The sequence below is a fragment of the Eumetopias jubatus genome, unplaced genomic scaffold (assembly GCF_037043125.1).
Source record: "Eumetopias jubatus isolate StellerSeaLion01/CBP00866 unplaced genomic scaffold, mEumJub1_p1.0 scaffold_7, whole genome shotgun sequence".
Taxonomy (NCBI): Eukaryota; Metazoa; Chordata; class Mammalia; order Carnivora; family Otariidae; genus Eumetopias; species Eumetopias jubatus.
Genome location: NW_028274813.1, coordinates 105,437,374 through 105,450,572, shown reverse-complemented (window position 1 = coordinate 105,450,572; position 13,199 = coordinate 105,437,374). Strand labels below are relative to the sequence as shown.

The window sequence follows — 13,199 nt, the reverse complement described above, 5'->3', positions numbered from 1 at the left end:
CACTCAGTGTTGGCTTCCTGCTTTTGGCTTCCTCCTGCCTCATCTCCCTCTCCCATCGCTGGCTTCCTTCTCCTCATTCCCCTTTCTCTCACTCCTTCCCATCCTGCCCCTCTGCCCCCAGTCCCTTTTGCCCCTGCAGAGTTGAAGGTCCGGGCAAGGATGGAGTCCCTGGTGGTGTCATGGCAGCCACCCCCTCACCCCGCCCAGATCTCTGGCTACAAACTGTACTGGCGGGAGGTGGGGGCCGAGGAGGAGGCTGATGACAAGAGTCCCCCAGGGGGCCACAGAGACCAGGCTTGGGACGTGGGGCCTGTCCGGCTCAAGAAGAAAGTGAAGCAGTATGAGTTGACCCAGCTAGGTGAGGAGGGCTGTGGGAGGGAGCGAGACAGGCGTAGCCTCGGTGGGGAACTGGGCAAGCTGGGCACGGGAGTTGGGAATGGGATGCTCTCTGGGGATGAAAGAGTGACCTCAGGGGTCCCTCTAGCCAGTGACCCCCATGAACTTCCCCAGCCCCTGGCCGGCTGTACGAGGTGAAGCTTGTGGCATTCAACAAACATGAGGATGGCTATGCAGCAGTGTGGAAGGGCAAGACAGAAAAGGCTCCCACACCAGGTGAGGGGGCTGGGGAAGGAGAGGGAGGAGGGCTCTGTCGAGGGGTCTGTGTGCCACTTCCTTTCCCTTTCCTCTGGGCCAGCCCTGGTGGTCAGGCCATCTGGTAGCCTCGGCCACCCCCAGACCCATTCTCTTAGGCTCAGAGGTCCTCTTCTAGCCCCAGACAGCATCTGTTGCAGAGAGAAACTTCAGTTGGTGTACTGTCTTTCAGGCCAGCTACCGGATTTTCATTACCCATGAGCAGTGCTGATCTGGAAGGTTTGGACAGAGAGAAACCCCATAGTTGATCAGTGACTCCTGACCCTGTTTGACCTTTTAAACATTTTTTAAAGCACATCCACCTACAACATACTGTCTATCAGATCGTCCCTCCACGCTGAGCAGGGAGAACGTTCCTATGTGGCCCATCAGGATACGGAGGCTCAGAGAAGTAAAGGGAGTTGCCCAAGGTCACACAGAGCCTAAACTAGAACCGGGACTCCTGGCTGCCCAACAAAAGTCTGTCCACTGTAGTACACTGTCCCGTGGCTCTGTGTAGGCCACCCTGCTTGCCCATCATGACACCCCCTTGCCCCTGACTTCCCAGGCTGATTTTCAGCCATGTGTTTTATCGAAGGGAGCACTCAACCCAGAACCAAGAAACCTGGGTTCAAATTCCAGTTTGTTTATTCAGCAAATCTTTTTTACTGTCTACTACCCTGTTCTGGAACTATAGTGATGAACAATACAGATAAGGTACCCACTGTCGTGGAGTTTGTCTTATTTTATATTTATGTAATAAACACATCATCCTATAGCACTTACTATATAGGTCTTAGCTCGGGCGGCTTTAACAAAAATACCCTAGTTTGGGTGGCTGAAACAACCATTGCTGTCTCACAGTCCCGGAGGAAGTCCAAGATCAAGGCGGCAGCAGACTGAGTGTCTGGTGAGGGCCCACCTCCTGGTTCATAGACCATAAGCCATGTTTTCATGGGGTCCTCACATGGCAGAAGGGGGGCTGGAGAGCTCTCTGGGGGCTCTCCCATAAGGGCACAGTTACAGACTGACAGTTTGTGCACCTCCCCTGCCCCCCAATTCATACATTGAAACTCCACCCTCCAGTACAATGTATAAGGAAGTGTAAATAAGGTTAGATGAGATCAGGAGGGCGGGGCCCTTATGAAGAGGATTGGTGCCCTTTTACAAGTCACAGGAGAGCTCACTTCCTCTCTCTGCTCTCCTTCATACGATCATATAATGAGAAGTTGGCAGCCTATAACCCACACGTGGGCTCTTCCCAGAACTTGAGCATGCTGGCACGCTTGTCTCAGACTCCAGCTTCCAGAACTGTGAGAAATGAATTTCTGTTGTTTGTAAGACACCCAGTCTGTGGTACCCTGCTATAGCGGCCCGGATGGACAGAGATAGGCACTAATCCCGTTCATGAGGGCCCCCCATGTGTTCAAATTTCAGCATGTGAATTTGGGGGGGGACACAAACATTCAGTCCATAGTGATATGCCAGGCATTTTTCTGTATACTTAACAAATATTAATTGAATGCTCATAACAACACCATGAAGGAGGGACTGTTCTTAGCCCCACTGACAGAATAGGGAATGGAGGCGTAGAGAGGTTAAGTAGCTTCTCCCAGGTTGCACAACTAGTACGCAGCAGAGCTAGAATTGGAACCAGGGCCACCTGGCTCCAAAATCTGTGCTTTTAATTGCCACAGTTTGCTGCCTCTCTGTAGTACAGTCTGCTCTGTGTATGGCCTTGGCAGAAATCACTGAAATTCTTGGGAGCCTCAGTTTCCTCAGCTGTGAGGTGGGAATGATTCTACCCAACGTCACAGGACCAGAAGACAGAGGGTGAAAAAAAGTACCTTGGAATCGCGAACCACTACCCGTATTTTGGGATGAGTGTCCTCCCTCCTTTCCCCACACTCTGTTTTCACCTTCCAGACTTGCCCATCCAGAGGGGACCTCCCTTGCCCCCTGCCCACGTCCATGCAGAATCAAACAGCTCCACTTCCATTTGGCTTCGGTGGAAAAAGCCAGACTTCACCACAGTCAAGATTGTCAACTACACTGTGCGCTTCAGCCCCTGGGGGCTCAGGAACGCCTCCCTGGTCACCTATTACACCAGGTGGGGAAGCCAGCCGATGCTGCCACGGGGGCGGAAGGCAGCAGATGGTGATGAGGGGAGGGACCCCGGGGGATTCAGGAGCCTTTCCTGGCTTGCGTGTTGCCCTGGGGCACCCTGAGGATCTGCTGGCGCCAGGTGGAAGAGGGGAGTCCATCATATCCCATCCCCTCCCAACAGAGCCTCGCACTCAACCTCAGGGAACGTGATGCAGGACAGACCCATTTCTCCAACCTCAGAGGCCTCCCGACATGAGGGGGAGGAGACAGTCCTGATGCCGTCCTGAGAGGGCTCCCAGTCAGATGGGGAGGCAGAGCCCCGGAGATGCTGCTGGTTAGGCAGAGGAAAAATCGCATAAAAATATCATTGGAGACACAATCAAGCAAATAAGACATAGAATAAAGTGGGAAGACATAATAGCTATGTACAGCTGCGGCTAAAGTACCATTAAGTCAAGGAAAAGAGGCATCAGAGATGGATCCCTGGGTGGACAGTGACTTGGAGGAACCCAGGAAGGTTTCTTGGAGCAGGGGGCCTGGTCTGGAGATTTGGACAGACTACCCTGGGAGCAGCGTACATCCAGACCTCTCTGTAGGGCCCCTGGGTGGTGTCCCGTGGCCCCCCTGCCAGGGAGTCCGGTCCCCACCCAGGGTAGGGCCTGGGGCTGGCTGGCGAAGTGGATTTGGACAGGCCTGTCCTGGCAGGAGGGTGCCCCTGAGAGCACTAGTCGCATTTCTCGCCTCGGCAGCTCTGGAGAAGACATCCTCATTGGTGGGCTGAAGCCATTCACCAAATACGAGTTCGCGGTACAGTCCCACGGCGTGGACATGGACGGGCCTTTCGGTTCCGTGGTGGAACGCTCCACTCTGCCTGACCGTGAGTGGCCCCCTTGCCACCCATCCATCTTTTACCCCACTCCTTCTTGCCCCGACGGCCCTCTTTTTTGACATGTCCCTCGGAACCCCGTTTCTGTCTACCGCTGGCTTTGCATTCACCTCGGCCAGTCCTGTGCTGGTCTTAGCCACTTACTCCTAAACATAATGAGATTTAGAGGAGGGGCTTCTTGTATGAGACGGCCAAGACCTCACTGAGCTGGTGACCAGGGGCCAGGTCAGGGAGGCAGGTGTCCTAGATTCGGCACGTGAGGGCCCCATCCTGCCCCTGACACACAGGGAGGCTTGGGCAGGTCCCGTCCCCCTTGGGCCTCTGTGTCCCCTTCTATAAAAGGATGGAGCCATTTGCTGTGCACGTCTGTGACTCTGGAGCCTCTGGAAATGGCATTCCAAGACAAATGGACTTTTGTTCTCAGAGCAGAGGCTCTTTGGTTCTGCCGGCCCTATAACTGTTCCCCTTCCCATCGACAGAAGACCTTTGTCTCAGGATCTGAAATAGGAAGATGTGTGTGGGGTGGGGTGCGAACGCTGTGCACTCTCATGCATTTGCTTACAAGTTGTCTCCCACCCACCTATGACTTCAGTTGTGATGGTCTTAACCTGCAGAGGGAGTTTAGGGGGCCCCAGTGTTTTCTCCCAGGAGGCTTTCTGACGTTGGCTTCCTGGCAGCACTGGCTGTGTGACAGACGGGGATGTTTTCTCCTTTTGCAGACGGGTGGACTAGAACTGAGAAGATGAGAGGCAAGAAGGCTTCTGGCAGCCTGTGATGCTATGGCTGTCTCATGCCCTAGAGCTCTGGGTCCCCATCCCACCCTCTGCTGGGCCTTCAAGCCCTGGAACCCCAAATCTCTGTCCCTTTCCAACTCACGAGAAGGGACTTCTCCTTCCCTCCCTTCCTCATTCACCCCTACCCCCAGGATCACCTTCTTCTCTAAAAACAAAGCACAAACAAAACCACAAAGGTTGTACTTCTCATACTGGGATTCCCATGACCCTCAGAACCTGTGTCAGGGGCAGACATAGGCAAAGGCTATACAGGGCATCAACTGATTTTACTTGAAGATCTGGGGGTGGGGGGTAGCAAGGGGAGTTAGGAACTTTTTTTTTTAAGATTTTATTTATTTATTTATTTGTCAGAGAGCACAAGCAGGGGGAGTAGCAGGCGGAGGGAGAAGCAGGCTCCCCGCTGAGCAAGGAGTCCAGTGCGAGACTCGATCCCAGGACCCCGGAATCATGACCTGAGCTGAAGGGAGACCCTCAACCGACTGAGGCACCCAAGCGTCCAATTAGGAACTTTCAATGATAAATAACTTTAAACACTATTTTTGGGTTAAACTTTAGTGTGGAATAGAGGAGAAACTTAGTATGAGAGTTCAAAATAAAATTAAACCTTCCAGGAAATTTTGAGCTCTGCCCCCAGGTCTTTGGAATACCAGACAGTCTCCTCCACCTTTGGAAGTATTTGGGTGTGGAAATTCGAGATCTGCTCCAAGGAGTGAAGAAGAATTTCTGGAGAGGAGGAATGGTAGTGAAGCCCCCCCACCCCAAATGTTTTCCAGAAACTCACCGGTTAGAGATCAGATCTCATTTTGCTTTGTGGTTTGTGGTTTGTCCTCATGCCCTGCCTCCCAGCTGCCCCGGAGCCGGGGCTCTCAGTGACTGTGCCTCTCCCCACCCCCCCTGCACCCCAGGGCCCTCGACGCCCCCATCTGACCTGCGCCTGAGCCCCCTGACGCCATCCACCGTTCGGCTGCACTGGTGCCCCCCCACCGAGCCCAATGGAGAGATCGTGGAGTATCTGATCCTATACAGCAACAACCACACCCAGCCCGAGCACCAGTGGACCCTGCTCACCACGGAGGGTGAGGGCTCCCACCCCAGGGCATCTGATCGAGAGCTTCCCCACCCTCTCTCCCTTTTCCAACCACTCCAGTGGCTGGGTTAGTAGTGAGAGTGTGGCTGAGGCTTGTTCCACCGGTTTCTAGGAGAAGCAGGCAGAAGCTAATGCTCGAGTAGGAGAGCATACCTTCTTAGTCCCGTTTTCCAGGCTACCCCTGCATCCCGCACCACCCCCCAACCCTCCCCAATCCTGCTTTCCTTGCTTCCCCTTGCCCCCAGGAAACATCTTCAGTGCTGAGGTACACGGCCTTGAGAGCGACACTAGGTACTTCTTCAAGATGGGGGCACGCACAGAGGTGGGGCCTGGGCCCTTCTCTGGCCTGCAGGATGTGATCACTCTCCAGGAGAAGCTCTCAGGTATGAGGGCAGGGAGGGAGGAGTAGGTCCACCCTGGGACAGCCTGAGGTCTTCTGAGGCCCCTGGAGTTGACTTCTAATGCTAAAGTCATCTCTTCCAGGGCCCTGCCCCCAGGCACAACTACCCTTTCATTGTTTTGGACAGCTGGCTTCATAGTTTGGAGGGGAGAGGACAGATTTGAAGGGGAAATGGATGTAGTTCAGTAGTGATTCAGTCAAGAAGTCAGATTTATGGGAGACTGGCTTGGTTCTTTGGGAGACTGCTTTGATTGGAGGATCGGCTTGGAGAGGTGACAAGCTTTATGGTGTGGGAGAGGGCAGCAGGACTGGCTATGTGATTTGCCGGGCCAAGTGTGAAATGAAAATGTGGGACCCTTGTTAAAAAATTAGAATTGCAAGATGGTGATAGCAGAACCTTCAACCAAGCATGGCGTCCTTCTAAGTGTGGGCCCCGTGCGACTGCTCTTGTTGCACACCCACGGAACCAACCCTAGTGTGTTTCACTGAGAGGCCAGGGTGACAGAGAGCGATCAGAACTTCAGATGTCCAGTGGGGAGGAGGACAGTCAGAGAGAGAGGTGGTGGTGGACCCCTTCTTGCAGCAGCAGATTTTTGTGTCCAGAGGGTGAGACCAGTGGTCTCCTGAGGAAGCCACAGAAATCCTGATCTAGGAACCCTGGACCTCGTCCTGGCCTTGACCTGTTCTGTCCCCTCTCTGTCCCCCGCCAGACTCCTTGGACGTGCACTCAGTCACAGGCATCATTGTGGGTGTCTGCCTGGGCCTCCTCTGCCTCCTGGCCTGCATGTGCGCTGGCCTGCGCCGCAGCCCCCACAGGTGGGTGAAGGGGCCAGTCTGCCCGCAGAGAGGAGAGGTTTCCAGAAGGGCGGCAGAGATGAGAGGGCAGGGAAAGTGGCCATGACTTGCCTGAGGTTCCCCCAGAGGCCCCACTGGAACTAAGACTCTGGGGTGAAGGCACTGGGGGTTATGTCTTCATGAGAATGGGGAGTGGGTTTAGGGGAGCCCCAGCCTACCTCCTCAGCAAGGGCAAGCATAGGCAGAGCTGCCTCTTCTGCCTCTGTAGCCACCAGCATCTTGGAAAGAGGGACCCCAAATCTCTAGATACTTGGAGCTGGGGAGAGGGGAGGAGGAAAGGTCCCATTTGCAACGACATGGCTGGTTTTTTTTTTAAGATTTTATTTATTTATTTGACAGAGAGAGACACAGTGAGAGAGGGAACACAAGCAGGGGGAGTGGGAGAGGGAGAAGCAGGCTTCCCGCCGAGCAGGGAGCCCGATGCGGGGCTCAATCCCAGGACCCCGGGATCATGACCTGAGCCAAAGGCAGACGTTTAATGACTGAGCCACCCAGGCGCCCCTGTCACGGCTGTTTTGAACGTAGTTTCTTAATCATTACCCATACAAGGAAACCAAATTCCAGAGATGGACAGGAACCTGCCCAAGAACTTAGGCAGGACCAGACCCCAGGCCTGCCTCCGCCCCTCACTTTCTGAACACTGTGCCTATTCTCCGTCTTCCCTTCCAGGGACGCCCTCCCAGGCCTGTCCTCCACGGCCAACGCTGGGAACCCCGCACTGTACTCTCGAGCCCGCCTTGGCCCCCCTGGTCCCCCAGCTGCCCATGAACTGGAGTCCCTTGTGCACCCCCGTCCCGAGGACTGGTCTCCACCGCCCTCAGACATCGAGGACAGGGCTGAAGTGCACAGCCTTATGGGGGGCGGTGCTTCTGACTGCCGGGGTCACTCCAAGAGAAAGGTAAGCCTGGAGCCTGGGTAGGTCAGAGCCCCACACTACAGCTCGTTCCCAGAAAGGACACCAGGGGGCGCGAGAGCACAATGTGTGACCCCTGGGAGAAACTCCTCCGCCCTCCCCTTCCCTTTCCCAGGGCCAGCTGCAGAAGAAAAGGCACTCTCTCTCCTTCCTCCCTGAAAAGGTTGGCAGGGTAGGGAAGCAGATGGGCCTCCACCCCTGGCAGAATAGGTCAGCCTGGTTCTCACGGAAGGAGGGAAAGGCCCCCAGTGGACTGTTTGCTGGTGACTCAGTGTGGCCACAACACCCTCCTCACCCTGGGAGCTGGAGAAACCTCTAATATACCCGGCCCTCCCCAGTATGAAGACAAGAGGCTGGTCCGCTTGACCATGACCAAGTGAGACCAGGACCTGGGTAAGGTGGGCCCACGTAGGGCAGGTCCCTTCCATGCCAGCAGTGGTGGCTCATCCTGCTCTTCTCTGAGGAGCCTGCCCAAACCCTTGGGTGCTTCCTCCCTCTTTCCCTGCCTTTGTGGTGAAGGAGACCCTGCCTGGCTTGGACACCTCTAGGCTTTGCCAGAGCCTGTGGTACTGGGCTTTTCTGCAGGAGGACTTCTCCATCCTCACATTCACCCCCAGACTCTCGGCCCCTCCCCACAGCCTTAGCGGGGAGGTGGCCAGGAGGCCAAGAGTCTCCATCTACTTCCCTCTCTTAGGCTCCCCTCTCCCAGCTAAGCCCTCAGTGCTCCCATGTCTTTCTCCCCTCACAGATCTCCTGGGCTCAGCCAGGTGGGCCAAGCTGGGCAGCTTCCTGGGCAGGCTGTGAGCTGCCCCAAGCAGGTGCCATGCCTTCTCTGACCCGGGCTCTGCTGCCCCCTGCTGGAACGGGGCAGACACTGTTGCTGCAGGCTCTGGTGTACGACGCCATAAAGGTCAGTGTCCTGGGAGGGAGAGGGAGGAAAGGAGAGAAGGAGCTCTGTGCTTGTGAAGAGCAAGGGGTGACTTTTCTGGTGACCCCTGATGGTAACATCCATGGGGATGGAAGTCTAGTTAGGAGGCCCCTGGAGTCTCTAAAGGTGGGTGCGTGGAGGGCAGGCAGTTTGCGGCAATCTGTCTCACCTGGGTTAAAGAGTCGCTCCTCTCCTGATGCCTAAGGGGGCCCCAGCAGTATTACCATGGATCTGAGCGTGGGCCTGGGCTGAGTGCATTCTGCCCTTCCTCCTATGCGCTGAGGCTCTGACTTAATTTGGTACTTTTGGAACTCTGGGCAAGGGCAGATGGGTAGTATTCCATTCTCCCTTGCCTTCACATGGGCCTGATCATCATCTCTTGTAGGACAGTCGTTGTGCTCTGGGGCTTGGGGGAGGGGGTCAGTCCTTCTCTGCCCCAAGTATGTTGGTCATTCTTTTTTTTTTTTAAGATTTGTTTATTTATTTTAGAGAGAGAAAGAGAGAGAGTGGGTGGGGGCAGAGGGAGAGAATCTTTAAGCAGACTCCCCACTGAGCACAGAGCCGAAAGCCACGTCAATCCCAGGACCCATGAGATCATGACCTGAGCCAAAACCAAGAGTTGGACTGAGCCACCCAGGCACCCCTGTTGGTCATTCTTCTGATGATCACTCTCAGCGATGGTCACCTTGTCTTTACGTTCTCTGCTCTGAACAGGGCAATGGCAGGAAGAAGCCGCCCCCAGCCTGCAGGAATCAGGTGGAGGCTGAAGTCATTGTCCACTCTGACTTTAGTGCATCCAAAGGGAACCCTGACCTTCACCTCCAAGACCTGGAACCTGAGGATCCCCTGCCTCCAGAGGCTCCTGACCTCACTTCAGGAGTCGTGGATCTAGGGCAAGGAGTAGACTGGCTGGACAGGGAGCTGGGGGGGTGTGAGCAGGCAACCCCTGGGCCAGACAGACTCACCTGCCTGCCAGAGGCCGCCAGCGCTTCTTACCCATACCCAGACCTCCAGCCCACGGAGGCTCTGGAGGAGGCCACAGGGAATAGCTGCCAGCCAAAGGCCCCCTGCCCTCTAGGAACCAGCCCAGGCCTGCCCAGAGCCTCAGTCCCCTCCTCTGCCTAGCTCCCCTAGAGGGTGCAGTTTGGGGCAGGCTAGTATGGATCATGGGACATGGCCCGTGTGGCCAAGTATGTACACCCGTGCACCTGCAGTTCCTGAACATCGTCACGCCGTCTGGAGCCTCCCGGGGTGCTGTGGCTGCGGGGCAAGGAAGAAATGGAGTATCCACTCCCCCCCCCACCCTGTGGCACATGTCCTGTGGGAGGGACCTGTGAGGCACAGCTATATGTGATGTGCACATGTGCATGTGCTAGCTGGTGAGCTGGGAGATTCTGGCCACGTAGTGGTCCCTGTGGCCTAATTAATCCTCCACGTCAGGACAGTGCCCCAGAGTGGTCAGTCCCCAGCCCTGTGGGCCTCCCCCACCCCCATCACCCAGCCATTTATTACACACTCTGAGAGTGTCTGCAGTGCCCTGTCTGACAAAGACAGCCCCGGCCCATTTTCCCTTCTGGCTGGGCTGAGTGCAGGAGGCTCTGAACGCCTAGCGCCTTCGTTGCGTCACTACCCGTCGCCAGCATCCCTGTTGCCCAAACTGAGAGGGTGACTCTGGCCCCCCTCAGAGCAGCTCTGCATTTCATTTGTCATTTGGGAAGTGCCTGGTTTTGGAAATCCACTTGCCCTGGCTCCCCTGTCCTCCCTTCCCCTTCACTACTCTCGTGCAGCGCCGGCCCCCAGTTCTCCCCAGTTCCCCTGCCCCACACCTCCTCCCGGATACGCTTTCCTTTCTTCTGTCTCCTGTCTGTCCCTCCTGTCTCCCAAACCTCTTCCAGACCACCTGCCTGGGCTCAATCTCTGCATCCTTCCCTAACAACATGACTACCTCATGTCTGCTTTGAGGCCATAGCGTGACTTCTGTGTCCACCATTCCCTTCCCCGGCCATCGTCCTGCCTCTCTTCTCCCTGTGCCGCCATGTGCCCCCTCCTCAGGCAGATGCCCCCAGTGCCCCCAGTGTGGGTTTGGAGACGATCTTCCAGTTTTCCTTGCATCTTTCTCCCTGGGATTGAGGTAGGAGGACTCTCCTTGGAGTTGGAGGATCCAGGTCACACAGGGGGACTTCTGAGACAGGGAACGGGGCAGGGAGGCAGGGTTGCTGGATGGAGGGGGTTTGGGACCTTCCTTACCAGCTGAAGCCAAACGGGGAGAAGGAGAGTGGGGATTAGGGGCACCCCAGCCGAGCAGCTTCCCTCCCACTGCACCCCTGGAACAGGAGCTGATGGATGGGGGTGAGAGGAGTTTCACCCTCTGGGGGCTGACTCTGAGGCCTTTGCACAGGACAAGGGTGATTGGCTCATTTCATTTTGTTGGTTTGTTGTTGTTGTTTTTCTTTAAATTCAATCCTAAAGTCATTTTCTGTTGACCTGTCACACAGGGACAAGCTGGACTTCTATTTCCTGTGTAGAGAAGACAAGGTCATTTATTTGATTTTGCACCCCAGCCTCTCCTCGGAGCATAGGTTGTGGGGGCTTTTCTCCCTAAATGTATCTTTTTAACTGATTGGCACATCAAGGGTTAACTCCGGCTTCTGGACCAAATTAGAAATAAGGAGTCTATCTTTTCCTTTTCTTTCTTTCTTTCTTTCTTTTCTTTTCTTTTCTTTTTTTTTTTTTTTTTTTTTTTAATGGTGACACGTCTCTCAAGCAGAGTTGCAGCTCCCTCAGATCCTTTCAGCATCTGTGTTTATTACACTCGGGTGTCACTCCCAACTGACATCCACACCTACATTTCCTTCCCCTCCCCTGCTTCAGCCAGCCTGTGATAGCGCTGCAGATTATTCATGCTGGTTTGTAGCTCGTTGAAGATGGAATTGTCACTTGTACTCCTGTGGCATCCAGCGTCACCGTGGCCGACGCCACTGTATGTGTTTTGCCATTGCTCTGAAGGTCAAAAGCCTCGTTTTATTTTGCTGGTTTGATTCCCCCGCCAGCCCCCAAAAGGAGAAAAAAAAAAAACTGCCCTGAATCAAATGGCTGTTTTAACAGTAGGCTCTTAGCATTACACCACATAGTCATTTTTCATGTTCTTGTTTAACAGGCACTGAGGTTCTGGTTTAAATTAAATAGCTGCAAATGAGACAATTTATAACCCATTAGGTTGGGTGGAAAATTGTTTCTCAAAAGCAAATAAGTAATAAATCTGGTATCTGCCTATAACTCACAGTTGATAAGAAAGTGGCCATTACTCACTAGCATTATTGTATGATTTGGGCTCTGGGTAATTTGGAAGTGTTAGGTTTGTGTCTTTGTAGCAGTATTTTTATTAGAAAAGAGTCTGTTGGCCTTTTACAGGGTATTAATCCCTTTGTCACCTACCATCGATGCCTTACGTTTTTTGAGTCTCATTTAGAAACCTTCCTTTTCTTGATGCATGACAAGTGTAATCGGTACCTGCTCATTTATTTGTCTGTATTTAGTTTATGCTATATTATTTAATTCTTTTCCCAGCATTTTTTTCCTCCTCACAAATATGATATTCTTTAGTGTTAAGTCAAGGCATTGATCATGTATCTGTCCCTATAATGAATTAATAAACTATTTTCCAAAAACGTGGAATGACTAGAATTTCCTCAGCCTTTCTGTCCTAGAGAATGTATTTCTTTTTTTTTAAGATTATTTATTTGAAAGAGAGAATGAGAGAGAGAGAGAGAGAACACATGAGAGGGGGAAGAGTCAGAGGGAGAAGCAGACTCCCCACTGAGCAGGGAGCCCGATGTGGGACTCGATCCCGGGACTCCAGGATCATGACCTGAGCCGAAGGCAGTCGCTTAACCAACTGAGCCACCCAGGCGCCGGAGAATGTATTTCTTGCCAGGACGGGAAATGTTGGGTTTTTGAGGGTAGAGAGCCGGTGGTCATGGAAAAGAACCAGACCATCCTTCTCCCTCAGCAGGCACTTAGGAAAAAGACGTAAACTTAGGAAAGATGCTTTCTTTGATGGCACTCTTTTAGGCTTCCTGGGGAATCTCTTTCCATCTGGGCACACATTTTTTTTTTTTTTTTAACTTTCTTGGGTGCAAAGGAGAAGTGAACGAGCAACTCTAGAGATTTGGGCTTAACTACTATTCGTTTGTGTAACTCTGGTCTCCAGAGTTGCTCGTGGCTGCATATTCACATATATGGGCACTGTGCCTACCAGCTTAGAGACCCACGCACGCACACTCATCTTCATAAACACCCTTGGATCCATTAACTCAAACATGGGCACACAGCCACACGCAAAACTCCACACCCACACCCCTCATGCATCTCAGGATGATGGTTGGCAGATGCTCTGCTAAGATCTTTACAGAGTCTGGTCGGTGCATGCTTTTCCACTGAGGGAACCAAGAGCCAGAGGCTGCCCTGCCTGGGACCACCCCTAAAGTGGCTGATGGGCCATACCCGTGTTAATTGACAGATCATAGGGAGAGATACTGCACATTTTGCATGCAGCAGAATAACCATTATTTGCATATCACTCTCAGACCAAGGGTTGTGA

At 53.6% G+C, this 13,199-nt stretch overlaps 1 protein-coding gene across 1 annotated transcript in view; it reads left to right on the top strand.

Annotated features, from left to right (window-relative positions):
* IGDCC4 (immunoglobulin superfamily DCC subclass member 4) overlaps positions 1 to 9,813 on the top strand; it is a 35,701-nt gene extending 25,888 nt beyond the window's left edge. Inside the window, exons 11-20 of the mRNA XM_028100160.2 lie at positions 122 to 358; positions 511 to 612; positions 2,557 to 2,740; positions 3,486 to 3,613; positions 5,322 to 5,492; positions 5,749 to 5,886; positions 6,614 to 6,719; positions 7,428 to 7,656; positions 8,420 to 8,581; positions 9,314 to 9,813. Of these exons, the coding sequence (XP_027955961.1) occupies positions 122 to 358; positions 511 to 612; positions 2,557 to 2,740; positions 3,486 to 3,613; positions 5,322 to 5,492; positions 5,749 to 5,886; positions 6,614 to 6,719; positions 7,428 to 7,656; positions 8,420 to 8,581; positions 9,314 to 9,724 (1,868 nt within the window). The 3' untranslated portion in view covers positions 9,725 to 9,813. The remainder of the gene's footprint in view (positions 1 to 121; positions 359 to 510; positions 613 to 2,556; positions 2,741 to 3,485; positions 3,614 to 5,321; positions 5,493 to 5,748; positions 5,887 to 6,613; positions 6,720 to 7,427; positions 7,657 to 8,419; positions 8,582 to 9,313) is intronic.
* The last annotated feature ends 3,386 nt before the right edge of the window (positions 9,814 to 13,199 follow it).